The sequence below is a fragment of the Bombina bombina genome, chromosome 10 (genome assembly GCF_027579735.1).
Source record: "Bombina bombina isolate aBomBom1 chromosome 10, aBomBom1.pri, whole genome shotgun sequence".
Taxonomy (NCBI): Eukaryota; Metazoa; Chordata; class Amphibia; order Anura; family Bombinatoridae; genus Bombina; species Bombina bombina.
Window position 1 is genome coordinate 193072705 of NC_069508.1, and position 13675 is coordinate 193086379.

General features: G+C 40.4%; 1 protein-coding gene across 1 annotated transcript in view; it reads right to left on the reverse strand.

The window, feature by feature from the left end:
- LOC128640795 (ubiquitin carboxyl-terminal hydrolase 24) overlaps positions 1-13675 on the reverse strand; it is a 385043-nt gene that overhangs the window by 306805 nt on the left and 64563 nt on the right. Inside the window, exons 7-8 of the mRNA XM_053693215.1 lie at positions 9849-9960; positions 3080-3156 (exon numbers count right to left, since the gene is read on the reverse strand). Coding sequence (XP_053549190.1) covers positions 3080-3156; positions 9849-9960 — 189 coding nt within the window. The remainder of the gene's footprint in view (positions 1-3079; positions 3157-9848; positions 9961-13675) is intronic.

Genomic DNA, 13675 nt, shown 5'->3' on the forward strand with positions numbered 1-13675 from the left:
CTCTTTTCTTTGTTCACTTTCCACCCATGCGACCTCAGAAATGCCAGAACTATCTCTGTATGAGACTTGGCAATTTGAAAGCTTCACGCCTGTATCAGGATGTCTAGGTAAGGAGCCACCGCTATGCCTCGCGGTCTTAGAACCGCCAGAAGTGAGCCCAGAACCTTTGTAAAAATTCTTGGGGCTGTAGCCAACCCGAATGGAAGAGCTACAAACTGGTAATGCCTGTCTAGAAAGGCAAACCTCAGGAACCGATGATGATTCTTGTGGATCGGAATATGAAGGTAGGCATCCTTTAAGTCTACTGTGGTCATGTACTGACCCTCTTGGATCATGGGTAAAATGGTTCGAATAGTTTCCATCTTGAATGATGGAACTCTGAGGAATTTGTTTAGGATCTTTAGATCCAAAATTGGTCTGAAGGTTCCCTCTTTTTTGGGCACCACAAACAGATTTGAATAAAACCCCTGTCCTTGTTCCGTCCGCGGAACTGGATGGATCACTCCCATTACAAGGAGGTCTTGTACGCAGCTTAGGAATGCCTCTTTCTTTATCTGGTTTGCAGATAATCTTGAAAGGTGAAATCTCCCTTGTGGGGGAGAAGCTTTGAAGTCCAGAAGAAATCCCTGAGATATGATCAGGGCCTCAAACCAGAACGCCGCCGCAGCAGTGACAGGCGCAATGCATGCAAGGGGCTGTAAAATAAAACCTTGTTGAATAAAAATTTTCTTAAGGTAACCTTCTAATTTTGTTATCCATTGGATCTGAAAAAGCACAACTGTCCTCAACCGGGATAGTGGTACGCTTTGCTAAAGTAGAAACTGCTCCCTCCACCTTAGGGACTGTCTGCCATAAGTCCCGTGTAGTGGCATCTATTGTAAACATTTTTCTAAATATAGGAGGTGGGGAAAAGGGCACACCGGGTCTATCCCACTCTTTACTAATAATTTCTGCAAGCCTTTTAGGTATTGGAAAAACATCAGTACTCACCGGCACTGCATAGAATTTATCCAGCCTACACAATTTCTCTGGCACTGCAAATGTGTCACAGTCATTCAGAGCAGCTAATACCTCCCCAAGTAACACACGGAGGTTCTCAAGCTTAAATTTAAAATGAGAAATCTCTGAATCAGGTCTCCCCGATTCAGAGACGTCACCCACAGACTGAAGCTCTCCGTCCTCAGGTTCTGCATATTGTGACGCAGTATCAGACATGGCTCTTACAGCATCTACGCACTCTGTATCTCGTCTAACCCCAGAGCTATCGCGCTTGCCTCTCAATTCAGGCAATCTGGATAATACCTGTGACATGGTATTATTCATGATTGCAGCCATGTCCTGCAAAGTAATCGCTATGGGCATCCCTGATGTACTTGGCGCCATATTAGCGTGCGTCCCTCGAGCGGGAGGCGAAGGGTCCGACACGTGGGGAGAGTTAGTCGGCATAACTTCCCCCTCGACAGACCCCTCTGGTGACAATTCTTTTATAGATAAAGACTGATCTTTACTGTTTAAGGTGAAATCAATACATTTAGTACACATTCTCCTATGGGGCTCCACAATGGCTTTTAAACATAATGAACAAGTAGTTTCCTCTGTGTCAGACATGTTTGTACAGACTAGCAATGAGACTAGCAAGCTTGGAAAACACTTTAAACAAAGTTAACAAGCAATATAAAAAAACGTTACTGTGCCTTTAAGAGAAACAAATTTTGGCAAAATTTGAAATAACAGTGAAAAAAGGCAGTTACACTAACTAAGTTTTTACAGTGTATGTAACAAGTTAGCAGAGCATTGCCCCCACTTGCAAATGGATGATTAACCCCTTAATACAAAAAACAGATTAAAAAAAAACATTTTTCGTTTTGTTAAACAACTGCCACAGCTCCTACTTTTGAAGCCTTTTGAGCCCATCAGAGATGTCCTATAGCATGCAGGGGACTGCTGAGGGAAGCTGAATGTCAGTTTGTAATTTTAACTGCACCAACTGTAACTTTTATACTATAACAGTGGAAAGCCTAGCAAAAATAAAGCCAGCCATGTGGAAAAAACTAGGCCCCAATAAGTTTTATCACCAAAGCATATATAAAAACGATTAAACATGCCAGCAAACGTTTTATATTACACTTTTATAAGAGTATGTATCTCTGTTAATAAGCCTGATACCAGTCGCTATTAAATCACTGCATTTAGGCTTAACTTACATTAATCCGGTATCAGCAGCATTTTTCTAGCAAGTTCCATCCCTAGAAATATGTTTACTGCACATACCTTATTGCAGGAAAACCTGCACGCCATTCCCTCTCTGAAGTTACCTCACTCCTCAGAATATGTGAGAACGGCAATGGATCTTAGTTACTTCTGCTAAGATCATAGAAATCACAGGCAGATTCTTCTTCTAATGCTGCCTTTGATAAAACAGTACACTCCGGTACCATTTAAAAATAACAAACTTTTGATTGAAGTTAAGAAACTAACTATAATACACCACTCTCCTCTTACTACGTCCATCTTTGTTGAGAGTTGCAAGAGAATGACTGGATATGGCAGTTAGGGGAGGAGCTATATAGCAGCTCTGCTGTGGGTGATCCTCTTGCAACTTCCTGTTGGGAAGGAGAATATCCCACAAGTAATGGATGATCCGTGGACTGGATACACTTAACAAGAGAAATACAGATTTTATGTTTACATTAAAAGGACTATTATAGGTCTCAATTTACCCTGGTCATGTGATCAAACCATAAAACACAATTTAAAATGTAAGTCTGCTGTCATACTAAACTTTTAAGAGATGCAACAGTTGATGTAAATATTAAATGAATTATCATAGTAAATTAAATTACACAACTGCAAAACATTAAAATAATAAAAATGGATATGACATTTATATTTCAAACTACACAGTTATAACTGGTTCTACAATAATTTTTATCTTAGGGTTAAGTAAACTATGATGAAAGGTTACATACTTTTGTTAAACCAGCATGATTTGGGGAACTAGAATGATGGGGGGGGGGGGGGGGGGGGGGGACAAACAAAACAAATAAACCCCACATTTTGCAACATGCACTTTACTCACTAGCTGCGTGCCTTGCCGCTTTAATCGATGATCACAGAGATTTACGTTTTCGAAAAAGGTCTTAAACAGAATAAAACCTGGAATTAAGGCATATTAATCAAATTAAAGACATGTTGAGTTACTAATATGGTTACATCATCAGTCTAAATTTCTCAAACTGGAAATTAATTTAAACAAAACCAACCAGACAAATCCTATGTCAATTTGATGCTCTTTTTCAGGAAACAGATCTTATTCCTGCAATAATTTTTATTACATTAGCAATATCCAGATCTACATGACGCTAAGGAAATCAGTGAACAGATATCACTGACTCTGTCTAAAATGACCAAGCAGACATCTATCTTTTTAAACAATAACAATTCTGGTGAAAACTGTCCCTTTAATAAAGGATAATGCCTTTACTACCCATTCCCCAGCTTTGCACAACCAACATTGTTATATTAATATACTTTATAACATTTCAACCTCTAAATTTCTGCCTGTTTCTAAGCCACTACAGACAGCCTCTTATCACATACTTTATTTGCTTTTCATAAAGGGGGAGTTCATGTGAGCCATATTGATAACATTGTGCTTATGCCCATGGAGTTGTGCATGACACAGAACTAATTGGCTTAAATGCAAGTCAATAGATGATAAATAAAAAAGTCATGTGATCAGGGGGCTGTCTGAATAGGATTAGATACAAGGTAATCACAGAGGTAAAAAGTATATTAATATAACTTTTCTGTGCAAAACTGGGGAATGGGTAATAAGGGATTATCTTTTTAAACAATAAAAAAAAATTGTCCTATTAAATCTTCACTATACAAATAAATCTAGTAGCCTTTATATAGTCTGATATACTACAAGAACATTGCTCTCAATTCTTAAAATACTCTTCTTAAAGTTAAAGAAACACTAATAGATTTATTAGAAAAATAGTTTAGTGAGACTTCACAATATGATTTTTATGACACAAATGAAACGGAACACGATTGTTTAAACCTTTTAACCTTTGGATTCAGACTTCATGTTACTATAATGAAATAAATTAGTTTCTAATATTAGGAGGTGTGTTTTAAATCAATGTTTAAATTAATAGAAAGTCATAATTACACTTGCATGATTCAGATAGAACATGTCATTTAAGACCTTTTAATTTTCAAATAGACTTCTCTTGCTAATCTTTGTTTAAAAAATGAGTATGTACATATTCTAGGCTACAGGGAGATAGCTGGTGCTTGGTGGCTATACACATTTGTCTCCCAGTAGTGCTGCTATAGAATTATGTGTTTAAGCCTGTAACGGTACCAACCGGATACCAAGGGTTAACACCAGGGAACAATGTCCTGCATAGGGAATCAGCAATTCACAACCCAGCCAGTTTTCAGGTTTAAAAAGAATGACTTTTATTAAGGCTCATATGCCCAGTATTTATGCAGGTCTGACCCCCCCCAGAAGGGGGGTTGAAAGAATGTTGTACATTAGATGAAGGGAACACACCCTTGACATGATACAATAGATTTACCTTGCTTAAGCTGATAACAATTTAAACACAAGATACATTTGGCTTTTCTTATCACCTAAGCATTTGCTCTCTGAGGGTGATTAAACAATGGACTGTGTATTAATAACATTAATGACAGTGCACAATAGTTGAGGCTAAAGCTGAACACAGTTAACTCTTTCAGTGCTGACAGAAGGGTCTGTCACATCTACATAGCACAATATACAGCCTATAGACAAGCTTTCTTACGTTATAGTCCAGAAGTGGCTAGGTTTGCCACAATGCTCCCCCAGAACCAAGCCGGCATACACAGTCTGATCCCAACGGATCGGCTTGGGGATGTCCGGGGCAACTTTCGGCTCAAGTAAGCTACGGGGTGTTCTCCGCCATCTGCTCCAACTTGGCTCAGTACTGCCCCCACCCCAAACATGGAAGCGTCTCTTCCCAGAGGGACTGGGCTTGGGTAGTCACAGGGTTAACATCAGCGGGATCCATGGGAGCATAGGCAGAAACAAGGGGGGCCAAGTCATTTCCAAGGAGAACATCAGCAGGTAAGTCCTTCTTGACCCCCACATTCACAAGTCTAGCGCCCACTCCCCAATCCAAATGTACCCTGGCAACAGGTAGGCGGAACACAGTGCCCCCTGCTACCCTCACAGCCATAGTGTCTCCAGTGTGCTGTTTCTCAGACACCAAGTTCTCTTGAAGCAAGGTCATGGTAGCACCAGTATCCCGTAGACCACTGACCTCCTTCCCATTCACTTTAACCCGCTGCCGGTTATTCCGGTGGGCAGCTTGCACGGGGTCTGCTTCATGTAGGCTGCCCCAGCATTCTGGCGCCTCTACGTAGCGGGCCGCAGGCTGAGGATTATGTGGGATTCCGCCGGCGGGTCTTCTCCAGGACTGTGCTTGATTTGCTGCGTTTAGGGGACACTCTGGTCTTTTGTGCCCTAGTCGCTTACATCCAAAGCACCGAATAGGTTGTGAGTAGCCCCGCGAATTGAACCGGGCTCTCTGAGGGTAGTTCGTGGCCGGAGGCCGTGTGGTATAGCGGTGCGCCGGGGGTTGGTAACTGGCAGCTGCTGGGGTGACTGGGGGTCTGTACTCCACTCTAGCAGTGGGCAATCGGTATACTGCTCCCCCTGCCCCTCGTACTGCCACGGATCCGCCAGTGGGTGCTGTATCCGGCACCAAATGGGGAGCTATCAGGGTTAAAGTAGCTCCCGAATCCCGAAGTCCCTGGACCGACATCACCTCATGCAGAATTCCCAGGGGTTCCTCGGCTTGGGTGCTCAACACCTCATGAGCGGCTGGCTCCGTTTGGTAATGGTGAGCAGCCGCCCTTGGGGCCAGGTTCTGTCTGACCTGGTTCCAAGCTTGTCTGCTCCGATTTTGGGTGCACTCACGTGCCATATGTCCCCACTGCTTGCAGGTGTGGCATTGTATATTAGCCTGTCCGTTGTTAGGCTGTAGTCCATGGTGCCTCCTGGCATCAAAATGCTGGTCTGCTAATCTGGCTGCTTCGGTTAAGGTGAGGGGTTTTCGATCTCTCACCCATTCTTGGGCTTCTGGGAAAAAGCCGTTAAAGAATTGCTCCAACAGCATCAGTTGTCGCAATTCTTCCATGGTGGTAGCTTGGCTGGCCTGTATCCACCCCTGAGATGCTTGATCCAGCTTGTGGGCCCACTCTGCATGGGAATCTCTTTCTGGCTTGCGCAGGCCTCTAAACTTGCGCCGGTATGCCTCTGAGGTAATGGCATATCTTTCCAAGATCGCTCTCTTCACTTTAGCGTAATCCTTGCTGTCCTCCCTGGGTACAGCGCGATACGCTTCCGCTGCCCTACCTGCTAGCTTGCCTGCTAGCACCGGCACCCATACGGACTGCTCCAAATCATGTAACTCGCACAGTCTCTCAAAATCCTGTAAATACCCATCAATCTCATCCTTCTCCTCACAAAACATTTTAAATGCATGGTATGGGATTTTGGGTCTTACTGGGTTGCTGAGTGCGTCCAAAATGGATTCTGCTCGGGAGGATGCATTCCGCGGACTGTGTGCCATCACGTACTCCTGCACATCTGCCATTACCACGGATAGCATATCCCGTGGTACAGGTTGGGGTAAAAATTCCAGCCTGGTCCTCATTTCCCTCTGGTATAGGGTCTCCTCCATGGCTGCTGGAGGCGTAGCGCTGCGAGCTCTGTCTCCCTCCATCAGCTCAGCAATTAATATAGCCTTGGGTTTGCTGCTGCCTATCTTTCCCCTGGCTTCTAGCAGTTCCTTTTACGTTTGTCTCTTTAGCTTAGAATAATCCATCTCCATTCACTTCGGTCCCTGGTACTCCTTCCATCTTAGTCAGTATTGTAGTAATCCCCCTCTTCCTGAGGTTACTGGCTTGTGTAGTTGCTCTTCTGGGCGATAAGGTTCATCCCGTCGCTGCCACCAATTGTAACGGTACCAACCGGATATCAAGGGTTAACACCAGGGAACAATGTCCTGCATAGGGAATCAGCAATTCACAACCCAGCCAGTTTTCAGGTTTAAAAAGAATGACTTTTATTAAGGCTCATATGCCCAGTATTTATGCAGGTCTGACCCCCCCCAGAAGGGGGGTTGAAAGAATGTTGTACATTAGATGAAGGGAACACACCCTTGACATGATACAATAGATTTACCTTGCTTAAGCTGATAACAATTTAAACACAAGATACATTTGGCTTTTCTTATCACCTAAGCATTTGCTCTCTGAGGGTGATTAAACAATGGACTGTGTATTAATAACATTAATGACAGTGCACAATAGTTGAGGCTAAAGCTGAACACAGTTAACTCTTTCAGTGCTGACAGAAGGGTCTGTCACATCTACATAGCACAATATACAGCCTATAGACAAGCTTTCTTACGTTATAGTCCAGAAGTGGCTAGGTTTGCCACAAAGCCCTTCGAGGGGGTTATACACAGTTATATACAAGCTATAGTGCAACAAAAAAAAGCTCTAACAGTCATTTAGCAGATAGGAAGAAATCAGTACTTCCATCACCCTCTATCACTGTGAAGCACTGGGTATGAGCATTTTAAGCACAAGAGGAAAGTTTGAAGATCCAGTAGCATTTTATTAGTTACCAAGTAGAACTTCTACTTACCACTGGCTCTTAAAACGTTACAAAAGTTAAAGGGACAGTCAACCATAGAATTGTTTTTGCTTTAAAAGATAGATATTCCCTTTATTACCCATTCCCCAGTTTTGCATAACCAACACAGTTATATTAATGTACTTTTTACCTTTGTGATTACCTTGTATCTAGGAACCTTCTTCCAGCCCTCTGATCACATGACTGTGACTGTATATTATCTATTGTATTAAATTTAGCATTGCTTTGTGCTAGATCTTAAATAACTTTCTGTGCCTGAACACAGTGTTATCTATATGGCCCACGTGTACTTTCTGTCTCTTTGTGTTGAAAAGATTTAAAAAGCATGTGATAAGAGGCGGCCCTCAAAGGTTTAGAAATTAGCATATGAGCCTACCTAGGTTTAGCTTAAACTAAGAATACCAAGAGAAAAAAGCAAATTTGATGATAAAAGTAAATTGGAAAGTCGATTAAAATTAAAAGTCCTATCTGAATAATGAAAGTTTAATTTATACTTGACTGTCCCTTTAATTACACTACAGTTCTGATTTTATTAATCTCCCAGTCTAACATGTTAATACACTGTAGTGCAAACCATTTCTAGAGCAATTAAACACTAGATTCAGGCCAGAATAGGACAAATGTTGATCAATAAAGAGATTATATTGTGCACAGAAATCAACACATTTAGAAATGTGTAGAAAACAAAAACATTTACATACAACTACATCTCATGCAAAATAAAAACAAAGCTAATATGTAACAATTCTACCATTCCATAAGATTCCTATATAAAATGTTTTATTAAACCACAATCTTCTAGGCTCTCACTTTCTGATAGACCCATGATCTCAGATTTACTAGCAGTGGGTCTCTCTGACTCCAGGAGTTCTAAGTGCCACTTGCCGAAAAGATCCCCTCAGGAGCTTTAAAACTGCTGGTCTCCAAAGCTCCTGCACCGTATATATGAGAACTGGTTTGGCCAGCGATCACTCATATCTGTGTCCTATAGTTCTCAAAACCAGAGGATCAAGGACTTATATGGTTCATGCACCCCCACTAGATAACCAGGGGTAATGGATTTGTATTATTATAACTTCTGGAGATCACAAGAGTGGGAATGGCACCACGCCATGGAGTTACTAGATAAAATGTATGCTGCCCTAGGCCAAAATACACTTCTGAAAGAGAAAAATGGGAGAAAACCGTTGCACGCGGACCTTAAACTAGGACAGTAACACAAAAGCTAAAGTAAAACAATGTGTGTAAATAAACCAGTTATAAGATTGCATTAACAGTCTGAATTTCAAATGAGCAGTAGATTTTGTTGACATTTCAAGGTTAAAGAAACAGGAAACCCCAAAATTTTCTTTCATGATTCAGATAGAACATGCGATTTCAAAAAACCTTTCCAAATTTACTTCTATTATGAAATTTGCTTCATTCTCTGGTTATCATTTGCTGAAGGAACAGCATTGCACTACTGGCAGCTAGCTGAACACATCTCGTTAGCCAATCACGAGACAAATGTGTGCAGACACCAATCAGCGGCAGCTCCCACTAGTTTAGGATATGTACATATTCATTTTCAACAAGCGATATCAAGAGAACAAAGCTCATTTAAACAGAGAAGTAAATTTAAAAGTATCTCATAATTACATGCTTGATCTGAATCCAGCAAGTTTAATTTTGACTTTCCTATCCCTTTAATTAAATCATCCTCCTGTATCATGTGACACCCACCAGCCAATATAAAAAACAAATACACTGAATTCTACATGCTTAGTAGTAGCTGGTGCCTCAGAAAGTGTGCATATAAAACAGTGTGTGCAATTTAATAATCAATGTAAATTGGATTTTTTTTATTGCATGCTCTAGCTGAATCACAAAAATATAACTGACTTTAGTGTCTATTTAAGTGACTACACCAATAAGACTATCATTTAGACATCTTTAATAAGACGATTTCCAGTTATATTGTATAACAGTTGTATTCCCATGATGCACATTGTCAGATATTTTCATTTGCTATTTTTAGTTTGCGAGACCTGGTAGATCTAGTTTAAAAAAAAAAGACCCAATCTGCTTATATTGCCTTTATGTTTAGCACAGATAACCCATTGCAGTATATATCTTTATGCCTTACCATTCATTGTAATCTCATGCGATTCCAGCTTCAGAATTTTCTCTTTAAAAAGTTGCTGTTGCACATCGCTCTCCAGGTCATGCTGACCTTTTGTAAACCACTCGAAACACATCTGCAAGAAAAATGCATACAGTCTACTTCCCTTTTATTCAATCCACATGTTATAATAGGCCAAAGAAAAGCATTGGCGTTAAAACTGCTAAAACACTGTTTTTACCACTCAGCAGAATGTGGATTTATTTAAACAAATACAAGTACAAATGTAATAATCAATCTAGAGCGTAGATATATATATATATATATATATATATATATATATATATATATATATATATATATATAAATGTGTTCCAATGATCCACATCACATACTGGCATGTATTAAATTGCAAATACATATTTTACTTTTCAAGTAAAAAAAGGAGAAAAGCTGCACTCTCAGATGTAAAGGTAAAATACTCTATTAGCTAGGAGACCATGTAAGTGCTGGTCTATAATTGTGTTGACAAGCACTTTCACCTTTAATTTTCAATACTGCAATATTGGATATAGAAAAACTATGTAAAAAAGTGTTAACTGCAGAAATCATCCTAGTTGCGGTTGAGAAAAACAGCTAAGCTTATTTAACCGCTTAATAACCAGCAACGTGCCCTGTACATCGCTGGTCTTTCTATGGGGGTGCTGTTTTCAATAACTTTATTTAAGCAAGCCTTTCAGAGGGAGGGTCTAATAGCCGCAGCAAGACCTGCGCTGCTATTATAGCCAGACAATCCATTAACCAGCGACATACCGGGTACGCCACAGTCATTAAGGGATTAAAAGGTTGTTGCCGTAGAAGCTTTGAACTCTTATCAGACGCTTGCCTCAGTACATTGTACCTTTATCTGCCATACAAAGCTGTGAGATTGAATGAATAAGTGAACTACTGATTAAATGGCTTAAAGGGACAGTATACTATAAAAACATAATTTATGTAAGAACTTACCTGATAAATTAATTTATTTCATATTGGCAAGAGTCCATGAGCTAGTGACGTATGGGATATACAATCCTACCAGAAGGGGAAAAGTTTCCCAAACCTCAAAATGCCTATAAATACACCCCTCACCACACCCACAATTCAGTTTAACGAATAGCCAAGTAGTGGGGTGATAAAGAAAGGAGTAAAAAGCATCAACAAAGGAATTTGGAAAATCATAACCACCATAAAAAGGGTGGGTCTCATGGACTCTTGCCAATATGAAAGAAATTAATTTAGCAGGTAAGTTCTTACATAAATTATGTTTTCTTTCATGTAATTGGCAAGAGTCCATGAGCTAGTGACGTATGAGATAATACCCAAGATGTGGAACTCCACAGAAGAGTCACTAGAGAGGGAGGGAAAAATAATAACAGCCATTTTCCGCTGAAAAAAAATTAATCCACAACCCAAAATATAAGGTTATTCTCATAACGAAAAAAGAAAAAAACTTAAACATAAGCAGAGGAATCAAACTGAAACAGCTGCCTGAAAAACTTTTCTACCAAAAACTGCTTCCGAAGAAGCAAATCAAGGTGGCCCTCAGTTTACGCCGGTTCAATTTGCGCCGTTTCAGAATAACAACCTTTTTTTTTAGTCATGTGACTGCTATTGAAAAGCTTTGGAAAGCAAAGTGCACTAATTAAAATAGCCAGTAGGTGGAGCTGTCCGTTTGTTTTGCAGCAAAGTTATGCAACTTAACAGCCTGAAATTGATCTGTGTACACAGAGCAGACATTAGCTATCGAGCAACAAGTTTTAGCAGCCACTTCCCTATTATCTTCCTGTCCAGCTGCTTGAGGTGAGGGTGCCTAACTGCTTATTAATAACTGCAGATTGAAATGCATAGAATAGGTGCAGACCCAATATTATCTAACATGCTAACAATGCAGAGAACCGATCGCAGAAAAATGCAAGTAAAAAAACGTTTTTGTTTATTAAACTTAGTTTGATGATGATGCAGTCTGTTGTGTGATTATTTAAATAGGTGCTGTTAGCAAAATGTTTTTATTCATTAAACTTAGTTTGATGATAATACAATTTATATTATTAGGTTTATAATGCTGTTAAGCATTTAAAGAGGCCAAATTATCAAGTGTCCGTCGGACCTGATCCGACAGTGCGGATCAGGTCCGACAGACATCGCTGAATGCGGAGAGCAATACAACCATTCCTCCTGGAACCTAACCCCGACGTAAACTAAGGGCTACCTGTACATCAAAACGGTAGAATTTAGTAAATGTATGCAAAGAAGACCAAGTTGCTGCTTTGCAAATCTGATCAACTGAAGCTTCATTTTTAAAAGCCCACGAAGTGGAGACTGACCTAGTAGAATGAGCTGCAATTCTCTGAGGCGGGGTCTGACCAGACTCCAAATAAGCCTGATGAATCAAAAGCTTTAACCAAGATGCCAAGGAAATGGCAGAAACCTTCTGACCTTTCCTCGAACCAGAAAAGATAACAAATAGACTAGTCTTCCTGAAATATTTGGTAGCTTCAACATAATATTTCAAAGCTCTTACCACATCCAAAGAATGACAACAATGACAACAATTTCTCTATTAATGTTAGAATTCACAACCTTACGTAGAAATTTAAAATGAAGTCCACAAAACTGCCTTATCCTGATGGAAAATCAAAAAACATAATTTATGTAAGAACTTACCTGATAAATTCATTTCTTTCATATTAGCAAGAGTCCATGAGCTAGTGACGTATGGGATATACATTCCTACCAGGAGGGGCAAAGTTTCCCAAACCTCAAAATGCCTATAAATACACCCCTCACCACACCCACAATTCAGTTTAACGAATAGCCAAGAAGTGGGGTGATAAGAAAGGAGCGAAAGCATCAAAAATAAGGAATTGGAATAATTGTGCTTTATACAAAAAAATCATAACCACCACAAAAAAGGGTGGGTCTCATGGACTCTTGCTAATATGAAAGAAATGAATTTATCAGGTAAGATCTTACATAAAACAGAATTTATGTTTACCTGATAAATTTCTTTCTCCTACGGTGTGTCCGGTCCACGGCTTCATCTTTACTTGTGGGATATTCTCTTCCCTTACAGGAAATGGCAAAGAGACACACAGCAAAAGCTGTCCATATAGCCCCCCCTCTGGCTCCGCCCCCCAGTCATTCGACCGACGGTTAGGAGAAAAAGGAGAAACCATAGGGTGTCGTGGTGACTGTAGTGTATAGAAATAAAAATTTTAAACCTGACTAAAAGCCAGGGCGGGCCGTGGACCGGACACACCGTAGGAGAAAGAAATTTATCAGGTAAACATAAATTCTGTTTTCTCCTACATTGGTGTGTCCGTTCCACGGCTTCATCCTTACTTGTGGGAACCAATACCAAAGCTTTAGGACACGGATGAAGGGAGGGAACAAGTCAGGTAACCAAAACGGAAGGCACCACAGATTGCAAAACCTTTCTCCCAAAAACAGCCTCCGAAGAAGCATAAGTATCGAATTTGTAAAATTTGGCAAAAGTATGCAGAGAAGACCAAGTCGCTGCCTTACAGATCTGATCAACAGAAGCCTCGTTCTTGAAGGCCCATGTGGAAGCCACAGCTCTAGTAGAGTGAGCTGTAATTCGTTCAGGAGGCTGCCGTCCGGCAGTCTCATAAGCCAATCGGATGATGCTTTTTAGCCAAAAGGAAAGAGAGGTAGCAGTAGCTTTCTGCCCTCTCCTCTTACCAGAATAAACGACAAACAAGGATGATGTCTGTCTGAAATCCTTTGTTGCTTCTAAATAGAATTTTAAAGCACGGACCACATCTAGGTTGTGTAACAAACGTTCCTTC